The 22012-nt window shown below is 42.8% G+C and overlaps 1 protein-coding gene across 2 annotated transcripts in view; it reads left to right on the top strand.

Annotated features, from left to right (window-relative positions):
* The window catches only part of dst (dystonin), a 100636-nt gene extending 78830 nt beyond the window's left edge, over positions 1 to 21806 (top strand). For both annotated transcript variants that reach the window (XM_052081217.1, XM_052081219.1), the window contains 38 exons: positions 71 to 155; positions 238 to 479; positions 1192 to 1398; positions 1527 to 1646; positions 1722 to 1829; positions 1907 to 2125; positions 2206 to 2409; positions 2885 to 3110; positions 3251 to 3477; positions 3563 to 3685; positions 3782 to 3883; positions 4728 to 4829; positions 5355 to 5528; positions 5612 to 5767; positions 5931 to 6128; positions 6654 to 6782; positions 7204 to 7365; positions 8196 to 8351; positions 8502 to 8708; positions 8838 to 8957; positions 11108 to 11277; positions 11549 to 11708; positions 12611 to 12934; positions 13058 to 13201; positions 13282 to 13470; positions 13865 to 13994; positions 14187 to 14350; positions 14430 to 14592; positions 15031 to 15185; positions 15444 to 15518; positions 15684 to 15701; positions 16612 to 16728; positions 17809 to 17926; positions 18419 to 18532; positions 19694 to 19884; positions 20093 to 20203; positions 20626 to 20752; positions 20905 to 21806. In XM_052081217.1, coding sequence (XP_051937177.1) covers positions 71 to 155; positions 238 to 479; positions 1192 to 1398; positions 1527 to 1646; positions 1722 to 1829; positions 1907 to 2125; positions 2206 to 2409; positions 2885 to 3110; positions 3251 to 3477; positions 3563 to 3685; positions 3782 to 3883; positions 4728 to 4829; positions 5355 to 5528; positions 5612 to 5767; positions 5931 to 6128; positions 6654 to 6782; positions 7204 to 7365; positions 8196 to 8351; positions 8502 to 8708; positions 8838 to 8957; positions 11108 to 11277; positions 11549 to 11708; positions 12611 to 12934; positions 13058 to 13201; positions 13282 to 13470; positions 13865 to 13994; positions 14187 to 14350; positions 14430 to 14592; positions 15031 to 15185; positions 15444 to 15518; positions 15684 to 15701; positions 16612 to 16728; positions 17809 to 17926; positions 18419 to 18532; positions 19694 to 19884; positions 20093 to 20203; positions 20626 to 20752; positions 20905 to 21161 — 5994 coding nt within the window. In that variant the 3' untranslated portion in view covers positions 21162 to 21806. The remainder of the gene's footprint in view (positions 1 to 70; positions 156 to 237; positions 480 to 1191; positions 1399 to 1526; positions 1647 to 1721; positions 1830 to 1906; positions 2126 to 2205; positions 2410 to 2884; positions 3111 to 3250; positions 3478 to 3562; positions 3686 to 3781; positions 3884 to 4727; positions 4830 to 5354; positions 5529 to 5611; positions 5768 to 5930; positions 6129 to 6653; positions 6783 to 7203; positions 7366 to 8195; positions 8352 to 8501; positions 8709 to 8837; positions 8958 to 11107; positions 11278 to 11548; positions 11709 to 12610; positions 12935 to 13057; positions 13202 to 13281; positions 13471 to 13864; positions 13995 to 14186; positions 14351 to 14429; positions 14593 to 15030; positions 15186 to 15443; positions 15519 to 15683; positions 15702 to 16611; positions 16729 to 17808; positions 17927 to 18418; positions 18533 to 19693; positions 19885 to 20092; positions 20204 to 20625; positions 20753 to 20904) is intronic.
* The last annotated feature ends 206 nt before the right edge of the window (positions 21807 to 22012 follow it).

The raw sequence follows: 22012 nt of genomic DNA, 5'->3' as shown, positions 1-22012 counted from the left end.
TTACCATTATTTTTTTCTCTTCAAGGACATGTTCTCTTGTCACCGTTTGAGGTTGTAATTTTTCTTTTAGGCTCTACAAAATGATATTGAATTGAGGAAGAAGAATGTTGATCAAGCCCTTTTCAATGGGATGGAACTATTGAAGCAAACAACAGGTATGTTCACCCGTACAACACCACCAAGCTCTAACTCCTTCGAAGTTATGCCCCATAACAACACATGGTTCTCTGATTACAGGTGATGAGGTTGTTGTTATCCAAGGGAAATTGGATGGAATAAAAACAAAATATGCTGAGATCGCCTCTATGAGTGAAAATGTTTTGAACACACTGGAGTGTGTTTTGAGTCTTTCCACAAAGCTGCACCATACACATGAGGATCTGAGCTCCTGGCTGGTGAAGGCAGAGGCGCACATCAGTTCTTATGTATATCAGGAGCCTAACGGCGAGCAGCTCACTCAAGCCCAAAACATTCAAAAGGTAAGATTGTGCACTGGAAATGTAAATGTAAATTCATTCATTAGAAACTCAGTGAAGACTAGTATGTGGTGGTCCATTTGATTTCCAGAATTGCTATGAAATATTTAAAGCAGTACACTTTTCATAAAGATGAATTTCTAATGATTTACAATGAAATCTTTACTGTGTTTTATTTGTGAATCACCCTTGAATCCAGGTGTTCATCTGAAGACAGCATAATATAACTTCAGCAACGTGTTTGCTGGCTGTGTGTATTGAATGGTCCTGCTCTACCATAAATTGTGTACTGTGTGGATCGGGCTGAGGGATGAGCAGGCCAAAATAGAAAATCCACTGAATTAGCATGACTATTCGGTCTTTGTTGTTGTTGTTTTTAATGGTGCCATTTCTAAAACAAAACATTTAAGTACCCCCTTTAGATTACCTCACTATTTTGCCAATTTTCAGTAAATTCCTGTTCATCGCCAAGGAACATTACCATTTTAGAAAATTCCTGCAAAAATAGCATCGTAATCGCCAGCATACCATGCTGCTGTGATTGCAGTTCTGATGAAGTCTAAATGGGTAATTGTATCAAGTATATCTTCAAGTAGACAGTGGCAGTACACTATGGTAAATGTGAACAACGGCAGCAGCAACAACAAATTTGTGTTACAGAGGGTAATGATGACACAACACTGTTTTGATTGTACCGATAAATCTTGTTTTCCAGACCTTGCTAACAGAGACTAAAGACAAAAAAGCTGCAGTGGACAAGCTGAATGAATTGAGTACTTCCCTGCTGGATCTCATTCCCTGGCACACCCGAGAAGGTCTTGACAAGCTGGTGACGGAGGACAATGAGCGGTACAAAGCTGTCTGTGACAGCATCACTCAGCAGGTCGACCGGATCAACGCTGACATTCTCAAGTCGCAGCAGGTGAGCCAGAATGAATGGGGTGATTTTTCTTCATCAAGCGTTTTCCCCTGTTTTGTCCAACTTTAGCTGTCTTCCATTTTTCTGAAGTATTTTTTTTTACGGTTCTGTCCCCTCCGCCACCAACCTAGTTTGAAGAGGCAGCAAATTCTGAACTAGCGTGGCTTACGGATGCTGAAAGCAAGCTACTCTCAATTGGGGAGATCAAATTGGAGCAAGACCAAACTGCAGCCCAGATACAAGCACATAAGGTCAGTCTTTCGCGATCTGTTTACGAGTGTGGTCTGTTCAACATTCAACCACAGTCACTTAAGTGTGTTTTCCAGGTCTTTTCTATGGATATCATGAGGCACAAAGACTCTGTGGATGCAATAGTAAAAACGGGAAAAGCCATTATGAGTAGCAAAAAGCCAGAGGAAAAGGAACTATTAAAGGTGAACAACCAAATCAAACATTTATTTGTCTCCTGGTTTCTACTCAATATACATTACACTATCTTGTCTCATGTCAGGCCAAGACCCAGACTCTTGTAGAGAAGTGTGGTGTGGTGAGTCATCTGAACTCAGAGCGCAGTCTGCAGCTGGAAAGAGCGCAGTCTCTTGCAAGCCAGTTTTGGGAAACCTATGAAGAATTGTCACCATGGCTTCAGGAAACCCTGAAGGCCTTCAACCAGTTGCCTCCGCCCGCCATCGAGTACGACACACTCAGGCAGCAACAAGAGGAACTCAGGGTAAGAAGAAGCAGGAGGCTCAATGTCTTAATTCAAAAGCTCTTCAAATTATATTTTAAAAAAATGTTTGTGCTTTAAAGCAAATGCGAGAGCTGATTGCCGAGCACAAACCACATATAGACAAGATGAATAAGACGGGACCTCAGTTACTGGAACTGAGCCCAAAGGAAGGACTGCCCATCAGGGAGAAGTACACCACGTCCGAACAGCTCTACACCAAACTGAAGACGGATGTCAAACAGAGAGCTGCCGAGCTGGATGAGGCCATCTCCAAATCAACTCAGGTGAATGGTGCAAAATAAATGACTAGTAATGAATGAAATATGCCTCACCAAACCGTCATGAGAAAAGATACGATTCGAAGAAATACTGGATCGTGTTTTCAGAGCATCGTGTCTGTACAGAGCAATAATCATAATAATTGTAACTATCAGTAACACAGAAATAATTATACATTCCAATTAATTCTCTAATAAAAGTGAATGAGTTTTTTCCCAATACAATTCTTGTTTGCGTACAGAGTAGTTACTGGATATAATCTACTTTAGCAGTGGCCAACCTTTTTTGACCAAAGACTTTTCATGCCAACCAATATTCCGCGATCGACCTCTGTTGCACGTGCACACATACACACCACCGGTCGATCGCTTTATGTGTCGTTTCATTGGTTAGTGTACAGCTCAAGATCTCAATAACATACAGTGGAAAGATTGGTACTGTAGTTGCAATTGTGACTGAAATTCTGTCATTCCACGCTAGTTCCATGATAAAATCGACCCCATGCTGGAATCCCTGGAGCGGATTGCCGAGCGCCTACGTCAGCCTCCCTCCATTTCAGTGGAGGTGGACAAGATCAAGGAGCAGATAACAGAGAACAAATGTCTCAGCGTGGACCTGGAGAAACTGCAGCCTTCCTATGAGACCCTGAAGCAGCGAGGCGAAGAGATGATTGCACGGTCAGAGGATCGAGAATTATCTGCCAAAGGTATCACCACTGTGTACATCTTGGCATCATTTCACATTGATTTCAAATAATCATTCAAAGGATTGCATGTCAAATTACATTTGTTTCATGTTTTCAAAAAAAGCTCAGCATAAAGATGAAACAAATATTTCTCCCACAAGCTGTTCAAGACAAACTGGACCATATGGTGTTCCTATGGACCGATGTTCAAGTCTTACTGGAGGAGCGAGAGGCCAAGCTGTTGGATGTGATGGACCTGGCTGAAAGGTTCTGGTGCGACCACTGCGCTCTGATCGCCACCATCAAGGACAGCCAAGACCTGCTTAGGGAGCTGGAGGAGCCTGGAGTGGATCCTTCAGTTGTCAAACAGCAGCAGGAGTTTGTTGAGGTCCGCACAGAAAGAGGCGCTGCATAAATCTGACAGGCAGTGTTGGAAGTTTTCACTTTTTATTTATTTATTTTAATCTCTGCAGGGTTTTAAAGAGGAGATCGATGGGCTTCAAGAGGAGCTGGATTCAGTTAGAAACCAGGGCTCTGAGCTCATGACAGCATGTGGAGAACCTGACAAGCCTGTGATAAAGAAAAGCATTGACGAGGTGTTCATTCTTTCGAAATGAATTATTTACTCTTTCAATTATTGAGGGGCTGCTTTCAGTCTGCTTTGTCTCACTCGTGTGATGTCGCTCCACCAGGTGAACTCGGCATGGGAAAACCTCAACAAGACTTGGAAAGACCGAGTCGAGAGGCTGGAGGAGGCCATGCAGGGTGCGTTGCAGTTTCAGGATGGCCTGCAGGTACGTTGATCACTGCTGATTTTCTTTGGACCCATAAACTGAAAAAAATATTATGCTTGATCACCACATGGGCTCATTGTATTGACTTGTGCATTTGTTTTGTGTATGCAAAAGGCAGACCACAGATTGTGGAACCTGTTATTATTTTGTGATATGATTATTACATGATTTAAGATGTCAACTTCAGACAAACATTGGATATTTTTTGCATACTACTTGGCAAATTTATGACACTATTTTTTCAAAAGGCAGATGAAACTATTGTGGTACTTTTGATCTTCTTTCCTCTCAGAATTTATGGAAAAGAAAAAGATTCCAACACGGACACATTGTGGTTATCTATGGCCATGCATTTCGAGTCAGAGAAGATTAAAGTGTTGTAAATGTCAAACTTTGAATTATGCAATATTTTTTTTCCCATCCTGTAGTGATAAGAGTACTTTGCAACTCACATTACTCCAGACTGTTTTCAAGGCCTTTGGTTGAAAACCATAATACAAAGATTGCACTGTCATCCATCGCAGTCAGCTACAGTGACAGAACAGTTTTATGAGCTTCCAATTAATTGCGACACCACCCACGCTGCTTTATGATATTTGGATCAAACTGAAACCCGCATGAATTGTTCCTCCACGCAGCTGCTCATTGTATAAGCACCTTTTACATGATATCAGAATCAGAATAATCTTTCTGATATGTGACTTGTTTTTCCCTTCTTTTGGGTAATTTTACTCATTTCAATGTGGATTTACTTCAGAACACTCTGGGGTAAAGTTGTATGCAAAAGTGGAAATGTGCGCAATACTTTGTCTTTCCGTAATGTGTTCCTTTGCCTCTCACGCAGGGTATGTTTGATTGGGTGGATATCTTGGAGGGCAAATTGGACTCCATGTCCCCTGTGGGCACAGATCTTGAAACTGTCAAGCAGCAGATTGTTGAGCTCAAGGTATAGTCCTTAATACAGTGGTACCTCTACTTACAAACGGCTCTTCATACAAAATTTCTAGTTAAGAAAAGTCTCAAGAGGAAAAAATTGCCTCTTGTTACGAAAGAATTGTCAAGATACGATGGACTAAAGAGGGCAAAAAACGATGAGGACGCAGTTAAAAGTTAAATAACCACATTTTTATTCTTAATTCTTTGTTTTATTTACATCATGCACAAATCTCATGTGTTGTGCAATAATCTAATCGTAACATGTATTCATTATGTATTTTGATGCATTTTTATGCTGTAGGAAACATTTATGTCAGAATTTTAGCGCGGCTTGGAACAAATTAGGGCATTTACATGAAAAACACATCTCTACTTACACTACACTACAAAATGTTTTAGTTAAGAAATTTCTTCCAGAACCAATTAATTTCATAAGTAGAGTATGTACTGTCCATTCACATTAAGTCACTAAAAGAGAACAGCGAGTGTGCTGACTGTATACTTTCATATGTGTATTGCCAACGTGACTTTTTAGGAGTTCAAAGTCGAGGCGTACCAGCTGCAGATCGAGATGGAGCGCTTGAACCACCAAGCGGGGCTCCTGCTCAAGAAGGTAACAGAGGAGTCTGACCGCTGCACCATCCAGGAGCCTATGTACGAGCTAAGGATGCTGTGGGGAAACCTGGATGAGAAGATCATCAGCCGGCAGGTGCCCAAAAATAAAAGAACGGTCAATGTAGTCGTGATTTTATGCACTGCGCCATCTAAATGTGTTTTCTGTCCTTACTTCAGCACAAACTTGAGGGAGGCCTTCTGGCACTGGGACAGTTCCAGCATGCACTGGACGAGCTGCTGGCCTGGATGAACCACACCGAGGAGCTGCTCAACGAGCAGAGAAAGGCAGGAGGAGACCCCAAGGCCATTGAGATTGAGCTGGCTAAGCATCATGTAAATGGTCTTACTCTTTATCTCTTGAGCATACATACAGTAAATATCGGTGATATTTACGCTGCCAACTGAAAAATATATATATTTTCAAACTGTATGAGGGATGAATTTATCTTTTCTGCAGTTACTGTTGTTAATTTCCTCATCGCTATTCTCTCCTTAGGTCCTCCAAATTGACGTACTGGCTCACAAGTCAACAGTTGAAACGGTGAAAAAAGCGGGGAATGAGCTAGTGCAATCCAGTGCCGGAGAGGAAGCCTCTTGCTTGAGGAATAAACTGGAGGACCTCGACCAGCGCTGGAAGGCCATCCTGGAGAAGACGGAGCAGAGGAAGCAGCAGTTGGAAAGTGCTCTGCTTCAGGTATATAAAGACGCGACAAGATACATTTCTTTAGATTTTCCGTTCACTTCCTGTTAAGTTATATGAAGAACATTAAAATCAGATGGGAGAATTTTGGGGGTAAAGAAGAACAAAATAACAGTCAAGTTTCGTGCTTTCAAACAAAGTTAAAGCACCAAACCGTTTTCCTTGACGGCGAAAGTCTCAGATCTCAGAACTGATAAGAGCTCATTCATCTTGTGCCAACAACACACTTTGGTCTTTAATTGTGTACGAAAAAAAAATCTTCTCATGCACCAGTAGAATCTGTACAATGTTGCACATTTGTTTTTTTGCGGAATAGCATCAATGTGAATGGTTTTCTCCCTTCAGCAAAGATTTCTGCGTGTTAACATACAGTGTGTGCAACAGAATGTCCGTCAAACACTGTTGTTGGTCTCAAAACGAATGAATGAATCCAAGAAATGAGAACCTCTCCCATTGGAGCTTCCGCACAATGAGTATGTGTGACACCTTTTGTATGACTCAGCTTGTATTGTGTTGTAGGCCCAGGGTTTCCATGGTGAGGTGGAAGATATGCTGCAATGGCTGAAAGACACCGAACGTCAGCTGCTGGCATCAAAGGCTGTGGGAGGCTTACCAGACACAGCCCGCGAGCAGCTTAACGCCCATCTGGTACGTGTTTAACAATGCCGGAGCGCGTATGCAGATGGCTGCTCCGCGAGGAGACGGGCGGTCTCCAATGTGTTGAGCTCAAGTGTGAAAATTAAATGACACCGTTGGTTTTTTCCACTGCAGAAGGTGACCAAAAGATTTTGATGTTTTAGACCATTTCAGCATTATCTGACTTCCATGTCGCCAGGAATGTTTCCTTTCCCTTTTTATTCCTCCTTTTATGGTACTTTCACTGCACATTTTGGAGTGAAAGGAGCACCACTTTTGGGAGGCAACATTTCTGGAGATTACTTATTAAAGTACAACCATGATTCCCTTTAACTGTTGGTGGGAACTCGATTACTTTTCGCAGTATTTGCGTTACACTATTGACCTTCAATATGTTATCCCCAAATGACTGTTGTATCATGTCACCACGCAGGAGTTGTGTTCTGCCTTTGGTGTGAAGGAGGAGCTGTACCGGGAGCTGATGGCCAAAGGTCAACAGCTGCTCGCGATGACACCCGAGGGCAACACGGAGCAAGACCTCGCCAACCTGAAAGACAAATGGGAATCGGCGCAGGCCAAAGTTGCTGAGAGGAAGGTAGGGCTTTGATGTTGTTTTCACTTCGAGATGAATTGGATGATGGTTTTGAAGTTAAAATTTTAATGCATAGTGAGTACATACATTTAAAAAAAACATTTGAAAGGTACAGTGGTGCACACTCAGCCATTTCCAATTCCTATAGTTATATTTATTATGAAGCATTGTCCTGCAATTGCCTGGGGATGAGTACCGGGTGTACTTCTGACCTACCCAAAGTCAGCTAGGATAGGCTCCAGCACACCTGCAACACGAATGAAAACAATGGATGGAGGCATGGGTTATAAAAGCGCTCATCATGTTCTTACTTGTTTTGCCTCAATAAATAAACACCATCATTTAAAAAAGCCAAAGTGACTCTCTCACTACAAATATGGCCTGGCTTCTCACTGAACAGTCGGCTTCCTCTTTACTTTGGTCCCGTTCCCAGAACCACAGTGCCTTCTGCAGCCAAACAAAGTGTTCCAATAATAGAATAAAGAACTGACAACTTTGAATCCACTCGTAGCGCTCCGGCTGGCGTATGAGGGAGACTCATCATGAAACATCAGCTTTCTAATGTCATTAGGGCAGCCGTGTGACATAAACATGTGGCCCATCGGATGTTTCTCCCTCATTCGATTAAAAATCCATTTGCTAGAATCTGCTTCACCATCGGCCTTTACGCTTTATAAGCTTCCTCATGCGGTCTCATGTTTGCTGCGAGGGACCTCGTGTTGCAGCAATTGTGTGCTTTTTGGTTCATTATTGAACCTTGTTTTAAGCTGCATCTGTGTTTCATAAAGCTACCGCTAGAAAGGATGGAGGATGACTGTGTTTGATGTCCTCAGGTGAAACTGGAGGAGGCCTTGACCCAGGCCACGGATTTCCACAACTCTCTGCAGGACTTCATCAACTGGCTGACCCAAGCAGAGCAGACGCTGAACATGGTGTCTCCCGCCTCTCTGATTCTGGAAACGATCCAGTTTCAAATTGATGAGCATAAGGTAATGCGTGCACAGAGAGGACGGTTACACAACATCCAATGCAAGTCCACGTTATTATTGTTCATTTGAAACTTCAAGACAATGGAATTTCTTGCACAGATTGTTTGTCCGTAAACACCAATGAAGTCATGTCTGTCAACTCCTGTGCAGATGTTCGTGACAGAGGTCAACTCTCACAGAGATGACATCATCGAACTGGACAAGACAGGCACGCATCTGAAGTACTTCAGCCAGAAGCAGGACGTGGTTCTCATTAAGAACCTGCTCCTCAGTGTGCAAGGTCGCTGGGAGAAGCTGGTGCAGCGATCTGTGGAACGTGGTCGTGTTTTGGACGATGCCAGGAAAAGAGCGAAACAGGTATCCATGGCATCCAAGCCACATGTATGGCCCTATTCTACAGCTATGTCATGAATGTGAACTAAACAAATATCTCCCTGAGTTTGGCGAGACTGAACGTTGAACTGCATTCATCTCGTTCTTCTTCAGTTCCATGAAAACTGGAGTAAACTGATGGAGTGGTTGGATGAATCTGAGAAGACGCTGGACTCTGAGGTGGAAATCGCCAATGAGCCAGACAAACTCAAGAAGCAGCTGTCGCAACACAAGGTGAGCGGTGACGCTGCGTCTGAGCATCCGTACTCAGAGTTGTTGAAAGTTCATCAATTTGACCTTGGAAAACGTGTAGCTACCTCGTTGAATGAACAGTCACGTGGATAAGAGACTGAGTATATTTAGACATCCGAACAATGACACAGATGTTTAACAGGCCGCAGTTATGTGCTTTCACTCAGAGACATCGAGGGCTGGGAACGTTCCCGGTAAAACCTATTCAGATAAATTACCGTATAGTGCATACATTAGTCATGCTTCTGATTCTCTCGCAGGCTCCATAATCCCTACTCTGCAGTTGTGCACGGGCAGATTGTGTTAATCCTGTCATAATACCGGGATAGAGCAAATGTATTTGGGGTGGCCATGCTTTGGGATACTTTTAATCCCTTCGGAGCTGTGGTTCTTGAGCTTTGACCCATTTTTGGCTTCCCATACGGACAGCCATGTTCCTTATCAGAATACATACACGTACACACAGATTAAGCCACTATCTGAGATGCACTCAGCGGGACGATTAAGAAGGCTCGTGTAAAAACCGTGCCAAGCAAATTGAAGCGAGTGACTCTCTATGGCGACCGGTGATAAGACAAGGCGAAAGTCTCAGCGACAACTCAGTGGAACAACAACTATCGCCAGACCAGGCTGGATTTCGTCCAGGGCGATCATGCTGTAGCCAAATATTAAACCTCACTCAGTACATCGAGGATGGTTTTGATGCCAAGCAAATTACTGGTGCAGTTTTTGTAGACCTGACTGCTGCATACGACACAGTAAATCACAGAATCCTTCTCCTAAGCTGTTCATAATACAACGATTGTGAAAATCATACAATCACTGCTTACAAACAGACGCTTCTTTGTAGAAATGGATGGCAAGAAAAGTAGATGCCGAACACAAAAAAATGGTCTCCCACAAGGCTCTGTTCTGGCTCCAGTACTTTTTAACATCTACACAAATGACCAGCCAGAGTTTGTAAACATCCGAAGATTTATATATGCCGATGATTTGTGTATTGCCACCCAATCGCGCTCATTTGAAACCACCGAAAGGAGACTATCAGCTGCTCTTCAACATCTAACAGAGTATTATAAACAAAATCACTTAATGCCAATCCAGGAAAGACGCAGGTGTGTGCATTCCACCTAACTAACCACCAGGCAAATAGAAAATTAAGCATCCACTGGAATAATGAGAGACTTGAGCATGTTGACTATCCCGTCTATCTTGGAGTCACATTAGATCGAACGCTCTCCTTCGCAGAACATGTAAGGAAACTCAAGTCAAAAGTTGCCACAAGAAACAACCTCTTAGCTAAACTTGCTAACTCTAACTGGGGAACAGATCCTAAAACTCTGAGAACAACAGCTCTAGCACTATGCTACTCTACTGCTGAATATTGCTCAGCAGCATGGGCAAGATCATGTCATGCTCACAAAATAGATCCTGAGCTGAACAACACATGCCGAATAATTACTGGCACACTAAAACCAACACCACTGCCAGCACTCTACAGATTGGCGGGCATCGCACCACCACACATACGTAGAGACAGTCAGGCAAGGACACAAAAGCATAGTCAAGAAAATGGCACAAGACACCCCCTCTATGGTCATAGTGACTCAATAAGAATACTGAAGTCCAGAAAGAGCTTTATGACTGTCCAAAGTTTAGATCCTGAGCAGTCAACAAACCACAGGCTCGAAAAATTGAGAGAATGTGACAGCTCTGCACTAAATGGTGCAATCCAAAGCCCAAACGAACATCTTCCAAGTGGAACAGCCCTCTCAAGAAACAACTGGGTGACATTAAATAGAGCAAGAACCGGAGTAGGCAAGACTGGGAACAACACCTATAAATGGGGACTCTCACTCAGCAGTGAATGTCCGTGTGGCCACGCAATACAAACAATGGAGCACATTCTTCAGGACTGTGAACTGGGGCCCACCTGCACAGATGAAGACCTCTTAGACACTAGTGATGCTGTCAAGCAATGGATCCAGTACTGGCGCGACAAGATATGATGATGATGAGCGACAACTCTTATCCAATGCATGCAAACACAAAGTTAGGCAGCAGGCTAGGTACCTTTGCAATACAATTCCCGCGAGTTGTGTATGATATCAATATGGATTTCTCTCAAACAGGAGTTCCAGAAGGCTTTGGGCAGTAAGCATTCGGTGTATGATACCACCTCACGAACGGGACGAGCCCTCAAGGACAAGACCTCACTTCAGGACGATAATCAGAAACTGGACGACATGCTGAGCGAACTGAGGGACAAATGGGACACTGTTTGTGGAAAGTCCATAGAGAGGTGAAGTCACACGCTGGTCAGGTTTCATTTAGATTTTGGACATCTCAAAATGGCTTAAAAATGGTATCTACTAATTGATGAACTGTATAAATGTGTTTTCTTACACTGTTGTCTTGTAATACATAGGGGGTGGGGGGGGGCAGATACCCGATATGACAACAAATAGTAGTTGACGATACCTATGCATTTCTCGTTAATCCACTTTTCAGTTTAGAGTCAGATTGCTTGCTGAGCTTGGTCGGTTGTTGATAATACGTGCATGTTTCTGCAGGCAAAACAAGCTGGAGGAGGCCCTGCTGTTCTCCGGCCAGTTCAAAGACGCTCTGCAGGCTCTCATTGACTGGCTGTACAGGGTGGAGCCTCAGATGGCTGAGGACCAGCCAGTTCATGGAGACATCGACCTGATTTTGAACCTGATTCACAACCACAAGGTCCAAACTTCTCTCTTATCTGAAGCTTCCAAAACACACTCACATTTAATGGATATTTTCTTGTATAACAACAGGAAAAAAGACGCTTTAAACATATTGGAGACAAGAGAATAAACAGGCTTGGTTTCGTATTACCACACTATTGAAATCGAAGCAGTGTGACTTCAGCCATGTTGTGTGACAAATACACGCCTAAATATGTCATTGGCACTATGTCAATAAGAATAAGCCCAACAAATGGCTCTTTGTTGCACTGGCTAGGATTCTCTCAAAGGAACAATCAAATGTGTGCATAAAGGTCCTCATATTACAGGAAAGACAAATATGTTACAAAAAACACGTTTGAAAATGAAAAGTCTCAGGACCATACTTATGTTTAACCCGAACTACTCTTCCTATGACTATGAGAAAACAGTGATTCTCAAAGTGTGGTGCCAGTACCACGAGTGGTACTCGAGCTTGCTTCAGTGGTATTTAAGACAATTGCTGCCCGAGTACAGTTCAGTTCTTTTGAACTTTTTAGTACAATTTTTCAAAATTTAGGTACAGTGTTAATCTGCATGGTGTGACAGTGACTTGCAATAATGTTATTTTCATAAACACTTACACCTAATACGCTACTGTAATGTTGGTCATTATGGTAATACTTGGAGTGCTCAGTTTTTTTTTAGGGGGTATTTGGTGTAAAGGTTTGAGAATGACTGTGATCAAGCTGGGTTTCGGTTAACACCTGAAGAGGCTAATATTTTTAACACCTCAGTTTGAGGTGGTGCATTTCTAAACTACTGCTAACCACAACCACAATAATCAAGACTAGCTATCTTGTTGCGTCCGTTCCTGCATGTTTGAGATCATGGACGTGTTTTTGTTTGACCACATCTTTCACTTGGAACACGCTGCAGGCTTTCCAGAAGGAGCTTGGAAAGAGGACGGTCAGCATCCAGGCCCTCAAACGCTCGGCCAGAGAGCTGATTGACACCAGTCACGATGACTCCTCCTGGGTCAAAGTTCAGATGCAGGAGCTGAGCACTCGTTGGGAGACAGTATGCAACCTCTCGGTGTCCAAGCAGGCGCGTCTGGAGCAGGCCTTGTGCCAGGCTGAGGAGTTTCACTCCACCGTTCACATCCTGCTGGACTGGCTGGCCGAGGCCGAGCAGAGTTTGCGTTTCCACGGCAGCCTACCTGATGATGAAGAGGCTCTATGTGCACTTATCGACCAGCACAAGGCAAGCAGATGTTTTCCATGTAAAACGTACACTATTATGCATTTTTTAAAACGATCATGTTTGTGGTATGAACACATTATGGCCTCGTTACAAATCTTAATATGTCTCTGTTGTCTTTCAAAGGAATTCATGAAAAAACTGGAAGAAAAGCGTGTTGCTCTCAATAAAGCCATTAGTCTGGGCGAGGCTATTCTGAGTATCTGTCATCCTGACTCCATTACAACCATCAAACACTGGAACACGATCATTAAAGCTCGGTTTGAAGAGGTGAATGTCTTAAAGATGTGAGGACATTTTGATGATCGCTGTCGCACAAAGAGTTCTTGGTCATCGCGTTTCTCTTGTAGGTGCAAGCCTGGGCCAGGCAGCACCAGCAACGACTGGCCGCAGCCCTCAGCGAGTTCTTAGCCACTCAGGAACTGCTGGAAAACCTTTTGACTTGGCTGCAATGGGCCGAGTTGAACCTGAGCGACAAAGACAAAGAAGTCCTACCACAGGAGCTCCAGGAGGTCAAAAGTCTCATAGCAGAACACCAGGTCAGGGAATGTCTTTCATTTAGGTTTGTTTTTCATTGATATAAAGATCCAAGCCAGCGTGGTTATAAAGAGGAAATCCTAGAGGGCCCCTCAGTGAGACTGAACTCAGAAATAATTGAGTGCCTCACTTATTTTTAGGTCGATACAGTGATGAGTGGTTAGCACATGTGCCTCGCGATTCTCAAGTTGGGGTCTTTGACTCCGGGATGAGCCGTATTTTAAAAAATGGGTGGCTGGATGGGTGAATTTTTATTTGATTTTATATCAGGCGTTCAAAGTTCACTAATTTCCATGGATAACGGTTCAGATTTTGTGCGTATTCTTTTAACGAGCTGGTGTCGATACCCACACTTTGCGCTCGATAAGTAGAAATTCTTACTGCCTCGTCCTGCAGGCTTTTATGGAGGAAATGACCAGGAAGCAACCAGATGTTGACAAAATCACAAAGACACACAAAAGGAAGGCTGCTCTGGAGCCTCAGATCCACTCTCAGATCCCCGTGCTGGACAAAGGAAGAGCTGGAAGTACGTATCCCACAAACGCAGCCTTCCAAAGCACAACTTGGCGCCATCTGGGAGGTGATGAGTCACCGCACAGTGACTCAACATCCTCATTGTGTTTTCTTTGGCACCTGGAGTGATGTCATCACCGACTTATCACATGGCGCCAAAACACTTTCGATCCACTTCTGAAGGGTTTTTGTCTTTCGCTTCCAGGAAAACGTTCTCCTACTCAAACCATGTATGCGTCAGCGACACAAGCACCCATCGAAACCAAGAACCCGCGGGTTAACCAGCTGGTCAGTAAGTGGCAGCACGTGTGGCTGCTGGCTCTGGACAGGAGAAGGAAACTCAATGATGCTTTGGACAGATTGGAGGAGGTAACGCCTGTTCGCTGTTATGTTTTGGGGTGGCTTGGATCAGATACGTAGATGACGTAGAATTGCTCTTTCTCTCCAGTTGAAAGAGTTTGCCAACTTTGACTTTGACGTTTGGCGGAAGCGCTACATGCGCTGGATGAACCACAAAAAGTCTCGCGTCATGGACTTCTTCCGGCGCATTGACAAAGATCAGGATGGCAAAGTCACAAGGCAGGAGTTCATCGAGGGCATCCTGTCCTCCAGTAAGTGGATGCACTGACCATCTTTGCCTGTGTTTGGGAATTACGTGTTCCACAGTTGTGCTGAAAAAAAACTAAACGTTTCTTAAGTGTAAGTTGAGCAGCACATTGATTTGTGCATCTGACTAGTGTTGAAAACAAATTTTCATTTGATTGACGACGAACTGTATTGTCCACGATATAAAAACCCTGTCTTTTGATTACACACTAGGGAATGATCTTGAACATAGCCATTTACATAAAAAAATAAATATAACAACTTGACATGCTCAGCGTAAATACATTGAGTGTTTTTCTAAAATGCCCAAGTTACATAAAAAAAAATGTATATTTTTTTAATTGTGTTTTCCCAAAGTGCTATCAATAAAAAGTTGGTATTATTATCATTCTTACCATCGAGCAGAATTGCTTTTTTCACATATTTGGTGATGTACCCCTCAGAATTCCCCACAAGTCGACTGGAGATGAGCGCTGTGGCAGACATATTTGACCGGGACGGTGACGGCTACATCGATTACTACGAGTTTGTTGCTGCTCTTCATCCCAACAAGGATGCCTACAAACCTCTGACAGATGCCGACAAGATCGAAGATGAGGTAACGACAACTTGTCTACTGAATTTAAATCTATACAATTTTATATATATATATATAAAACCAGTGTTGGCTAATCTAAATTCTTATTTTTTTAATTATTCATGAATGGATGGATTTATTCATACACAAACATGAAGTAACTCACTTTCATTCACCACAGCACCATCTGCTGGACTCTCTGCTCCCAATGTGCAAAATACATTTCATCCCGTATGTAAAACCGTTAAATTAACGTTTTTTGTTTTTTTTCTTTTATAGGTGACGCGTCAAGTGGCCAAATGCAAATGTCCGAAACGGTTTCAAGTGGAGCAAATTGGTGCCAACAAGTACAGGGTAAGCAGAATGCAAGCTACAGCTGAAGAAACATACTGATCATTTTAGAATATATCGATGGTTCATTGGAATTTTCTGAAGTTAGGATTGTGAACCCAAAATGTAATGTTTAATACTAACCAGGATTTTTTTTTGTGTTGTTCTTATTGTTCTTCACACCACCAGTTTTACCTTGGAAACCAGGTATATAATGATGTTATTTTTTTTCTCTGTGCTTATGTGCCTTGAAGAAATGGCCTGTTCATGCCCCCATTTTTGCTTTCCAATTAACACTCTGCCCAGTCCACTGGCTGCTGGTTACAAACTGGAACTCAGAAGTAGGAAAAAAATGCTGCGGTCATCGTTTTCACGTTACACAAGCTAGGCGTCATGGAGGTTGTTCTTGCTCAAAATCATAAGTAAATTGAATTTATTGATTCTGTTGTTTCTCATTAACATCAATAATAGTTGCAAAGTGAAATTGACCCGCGTTGTTTTGAATTATTAAAAATGTATCCAAAACTAAAGGAATCCCAACAAGCGTTATTTATGTGTCTAAATAACTGAATTTGCAATTATGTTACATAAATGTTACCTTGTGCGTTATATAAGTTGTTTACATTTCTTGCCAAAACTCGCTTAGATGGGTCAATATGACCCGGAACGTAACAGAAAGGGTTAATCAGTGATTGTCGCATGGGCCTACTTACTTTTCTTTCCAGAAAAAACATTCAGATAGACCACTTTTGAGTTTCAGTTGCTCGTGCTAAATACCATTTCAGGCCACATTTCCAACAATTATTCATCTGCTGGCCACTGAGGAATACTAAAATGTGTGTGCTTGCTATGGGCGCTTCAGTTTCATGGGAATGTCTTGCCTCAACATTGGCTGATGCTTTTTTTAACTTGATGTTGTTGTTTTTTCATTTGGACGTTTTTTTTTTTTTTTTTAAACCCCAATACAAACGCATATCTAAATGTAAGATTCATGACAGCTATGGGTCACATTGTTTTGGGTTATTGATGGGAGGTGTAATTCAAATGGGTAGTGGAGTAGTGTTGTTATGTGTTCATGTCTCACCAAACAATGAATTGAATTAATTTTTTTTGACAGTTTGGTCTGGTTCACTGCTTACATGACTCCATAGTCGGCGATGAGACAATAGCAAACAGGGAAAATCAAAATCTAACCCCTCACCTGCACGTTGCAGTTTTGGAAAGCTGTATCCTGGTAAATGGTTATTCTTCAAGTGTTTCTTGTGCCTTTTTTTTCTCCTCCAGATTCATGACTCAAACTCCATCACCTTTAATGTATCTGATCACTAAAATCACCAGTGACGTCGAATCATTCCGAGAATCATACCGATTGCAAGATTCTTTTCATAATGAGATACGATATGCTAGTGTCAGGCACACTCGGTGCAGGGTCCATCAGTGTTTGCTCATGTTTGAGTGTTCCACTGTGATGAATTTAGACATTGAGAGCTAGTTTGAACCATTCCTCATGTGTGTCGTTTGGCGCTAGCTGCCTTGGTTCTGCATCACCGTCAATGTATCTTCGACTGTACTAATGGAGGCGTGCAACTAGTGTGCTGGAGTCGCAGGAGTTTGTTGTCTGTGCGTCCATCTGATCCCAATCTGGACAGAAAGCATGCAGCTGTGGTCGTCTTGTGTCAATCACGTGTTGAACGCTCAAGGTCACATCCAAGTGCATGAATTGCTCCTTGGGTCCACTATGAGCACATCTGGCTAGGTAATTTAGTTTTATGATTGCAAATGCTGCTCTAAGGGCTTGTGGTAGCTTTAGGCCAATTCTAGCACAACAGCGCTACCATGTGGCTTAATCTGGTGTCATCCTCCACTTACTCAACAGAGAGCAATGTGAGGCAGTTGACATAAATCCTAATCTTCAATGTGACATGCAGTCCAACTATGGGTGGTACGATGATGAAATCTAATGTGCCATCAGCAACACTGGCCCGAGTCAATTCCACACCAATGGAAGTAAAAGCAGTTGGATTGACCTTGAGCTGTTTGTCCTTGAGAGTAACAAATTGTTGGTGTGTCAAAGTTCTGTTGGTGTAAAATCTTTGCAACACACAAAGGAAACGAGCTCCGATTCAAATCGATTATCCATTCCAGAATTTTGCATGTCTGTGGCTCTTCACCGCAAAAATAACTATCTATGTCACACTCAATCTGGTTTCCAGTGTTGCTCAGATTGACAGCTGCAGTGTTGAAGTGTTCCTGGTTCACATTTGTTTTCTTTTTCTTTTTAAATTCCTCCCCTCACTACGTCCTCTCGCTGTAGTTTGGAGATTCCCAGCAGCTGCGTCTGGTGCGCATCCTGCGCAGCACTGTCATGGTGCGAGTGGGCGGAGGCTGGATGGCGCTGGATGAGTTCCTGGTGAAGAACGACCCCTGTCGAGGTGAGCTACAAAGCACAATCTTCTTCTCTGTCTAACTAGTTCGAAGTTTAAAACCACACATTTGAGATCTCCCACACCACATGCTGAAGGAAAGGAAAGCTCACATTAATTAAATTCTAATAACCAAAAATACCTCTCTCTCTCTCTCTCACTTTATTTTTTTGAAATTTGTATTATTATTTTTTAAACATTGCACAAAGCTGGCATTTGAACAAGGGTGTATCGACTTTGATAGTAGTTGGCGCTATACCCAACTGTGAATCATCATTTGCGCCAGAAAGAAAGATCATTGTCCTCAATGATGATTTGATATATTTTAAGTGGTAGAGGTGTCGGCGAATACTCCGACAGATCTCGATCTGCAAGAATTTTTTTTTAAAAAGTATCAAACTTCCCTAATCCAATGTACACGTGCGAATACGTTATGCTAACGCCTTCTGTTCTTTTCTTTTTTCTGTCCTCCTACTCAACACCCTTCATCATTTCTTCTAGTTCATCACCACGGGAGCAAAATGTTGCGCTCGGAATCAAACTCGTCGATTACTCAGTCTCCTATAGGTTGGCAAATCTCACACATTCTCACCCTGCTCCATGAACCCACCAGTGGTATGTCTGTCCGCACATCCCAGTGTGTGCTACTTGTGTTGGGCCCCTGAGTGTGTGCGGGTGTGCTGGATGCACTGCGAAGCTCAGCACTCACTCACCTTGGTGTTGGTGCATGTGGTTGTTTTGTGTGGTCACGTCACCTGCAGGGGCGTCTTTTATTTCCTCATGGGCATGCAAACGGGCGGTACTCGGCCGAGCTTGTTTTGCAGCTTTCACATTTTACTTCCATCCGACACACAGGAAATGTGTGAAGGATAAATGGCAGTTTGAAGACTGTTTTTCATGAGTGTAAAAAAGAAAAAAAAGCATTGGGGAAAAAATATGACACTCGTCACTCACTTGGTTTGGCAAGATGGGTGTCACGGCATGCAACTCACACTAAGGTTTGTTTTAACAGTACAAGCATATTTTGGGGGAGAGAAGATTTGTGCATACATTCACTGGCCACAATAATAGGTACACCACCACAAAGCTGTGTTCAAAATTCTGTTCTGGAATGCTCAATTTTGAAGAACACAGGCATTTAGTTTGCAAGGCTAATTTACTGTCTGTACAGGTGCATCTCAATCAATTCAAATTTAAAATCGAAGAATAGCTGATTTATGAACAGTATTTCGGTTTCAAAAAAAATTATTCACCTGAAAATTCAGTGAAATGGGAAAATATCTTCAGAAGGACAAATCCGACCTAATTTCTATTTAAAAAATGTTTTGATTTCCTAAGATGGTACATTTGGGCTTTTGTTGGCTATAATCGATAAATGGATTGCTGGCGTTGGGCTGGGCTCTCCTATTTGGTCAGCTTCATATTTGTCCAGGAATCGATACGATTGGTCAGTCCACATGCGTGGGCCTTATTTTTTTACAAATTATTGAAAAATCCAAAGTGTTTCAAAACCTTGTGCTTGTGTACCTAATAAAGTGTCCTTGTGGTTGTATATGAATGTCTTGCATCAAACGCAGAAGCTTCTCGTATTGAAAAGTCACAGCACGGTGAAGATGTGCAACACGCGCATGATATGGGTTAGTGTTGGTTTCCATCAATACACGTTTATTGTCATCATCAAATGTTCGCCACGTGAGACCATCATCATTATCACCACTTCCATTTGAGCACAGAGCCACACACACATGCTCATTCGGTGTGTCTCCTGTATTTCAGCCAAAGGCCGGACCAACATGGAGCTGCGAGAAAAGTTCATGGTCCCCGAGGGCACCACGCAGGTGATGGCCAGCTTCCGTTACCGGGGCAGACGCTCTCGGCCCTCGTCGAGGGCTGCGTCGCCCAACAGGTCCATGTCAAGCCAAAGTTGCATCGTCCCATCCAACCCGGCGGTGAACAGCACTCCCAAGGTGTGTGGTCTGCCAGCTCAGTCGTTGAGTTGCCACTCCACGGTCAAAATCCTCCATCATTGTTCATTTCAATCACATTTGTTTTACATTATGATTAGTTTACTCCCTCGTTGTTTGGTTTATTCTTCACAGCCAACCCATACGGCTTGTAGAATTTGATTTGTCATCCCATGTTTCTTTGTGCTGTTGATTTGCCCATGTTTCCCAGACGTGCCAACACATAAGCCGCAATTATGATAAGCCATGGCTTACAAACAGCAAACCCTCCACTCCAATTAAATCATCCGACTCCTTCGGGAGCCCAGATTCATCCTCAGAGGTATTGCCACGTACATGACGTGCAGAGCTTCATGATATAACCCAACTGGAATCTGCTTTGTATTCTAAATATGGTCCCATAATCAAAATAATCTAAACATTCTTTAAGAAAAAACAAACATGCAATCCCCCCCCCCCCCACAAAAAATGAAACCACAGATTCCAGATGGGTATTGAATTGGGTCATCAACTACTAACGATTTTATTGCTTCCCGTACAGCATCGTGATTCCCCCTTGTTCATTTGTGCATGAGTGACTTTCTATTTACCTCTTCTGTTGAAACACACTAACAACATGGTTTCTGCTGTGATACTTTGATTTTCCCTCAAGGTTCCAACTAATTCATTAATACGGATCGTCGGCAGAGAATCATAACGGCAATAGGAATAATAATTGCTGTAAACATTTGTTTTCTTTTGCAGACAACACCAGTTCAGGGCAGTAAATTGCGTCTTCCAGGCTACTTGTCGGGAAAAGGATTTCAGTCAAGCGATGAGGGAACGTTGATCAACGCCGCCGTACTCAAAGCTCGGGGTCAGGTGCTCGGCGGTGAGTAGAACCGTTAGTTGTAATATTATACTCAAAATACAAATGAGTAGTTCATTTTGCCTTATACACCTGGGATTAAAAAAAAGCTTTGTTTGACAACACTGTTTGCCCATCTCAATCCAAGGACTACTTAACTGGTTGTAACCTTGCAGAATCGAGGCGAAGCTCGAGCCGACCTGGTAGCAAAGCGGGAAGCAGAGGCAGCAGTCGTAGAGGCAGCGACGCCTCAGACTTCGACATCTCAGACATCCAGTCGGTGTGCTCGGATGCATCGGAGACGGTCGGGGACGGGGCGCGGAGCACCCCGCGTTTGGTGTCCCGCCAACACGGAGGGAAGCCCTCCAAGATCCCCACACCTCAGAGAAGAAGCACTCCCACGAGCAAACTTGCCAAGGGATCCAAACGATAGAACAAATGGAATGCCACAAACACTGGAATTATGGAAGACTGCAAATGTGCTGATTGTTATTTAAATTGTTGCTGAGTTGTAAAATATTCTTTTTGAGAGGCAAGATGATTGTGTAGTATGCGTGGATGCAATGGTGATGGCCTTGTGTACTTGTTTTTAATGTATTTAATTTTTTTGTGAGATTGTCAAATGCTTTTTTGTTTGTTTTTTCTACTGTATCTTATTTGATGGAGCCTGTCATAGTCTGATGGTCTCTTGGAAATAGCGCTCGGGAGAAGTTACTGTCCTTTGGTCACGTATGTGTTCTGGACTCTGGAGTAGCTTCCCGCTACTGTGTGTGTGCGCGCGTGTGCGTGTGTGTGTGTGTGTGTGGCATTGCAAATATGTATTTATTAAAGTGCTAACAATGTACTTTCAAGGGCAATGCAATATAACTATATGGTAAGCACTGCGGAAACCTTTAACAACACTACAAGTAGCAGACACCTTGCAGTCACAAAGTCCTCTGTTTGCAGATGACTTTGCAGCAACATGTGAGCCCCACCGCGTTGACGTTCTATGTAGGCACGTCGCTTCATTTCAGTTGTTACGATAACATTATTACTTTGTAATAAACCTTGCTTGCACAAAGCTAACAGAAACTGACTTAGACCTCCTGAGCATTGTGAGTCGTCCTTCGTGTTCCTTAAGAGTCTTTTATTTATTTATTTTTAATCTTATGTGCAAGAGTGAGGTTTAGGGTGCTTTTGAGCTCAAGTGTTTGAAAGATTGATGCATGTTGCAAATATTTTACAAAGATTCTTACGTGATCTAAGAATGCTTTAAACATCTCCATGTTTTTGTGTCTGAAT

Source organism: Hippocampus zosterae, chromosome 11 (genome assembly GCF_025434085.1).
Source record: "Hippocampus zosterae strain Florida chromosome 11, ASM2543408v3, whole genome shotgun sequence".
In the NCBI taxonomy this organism is placed as follows: domain Eukaryota; kingdom Metazoa; phylum Chordata; class Actinopteri; order Syngnathiformes; family Syngnathidae; genus Hippocampus; species Hippocampus zosterae.
This window is presented reverse-complemented; position numbering and strand designations above follow the sequence as displayed.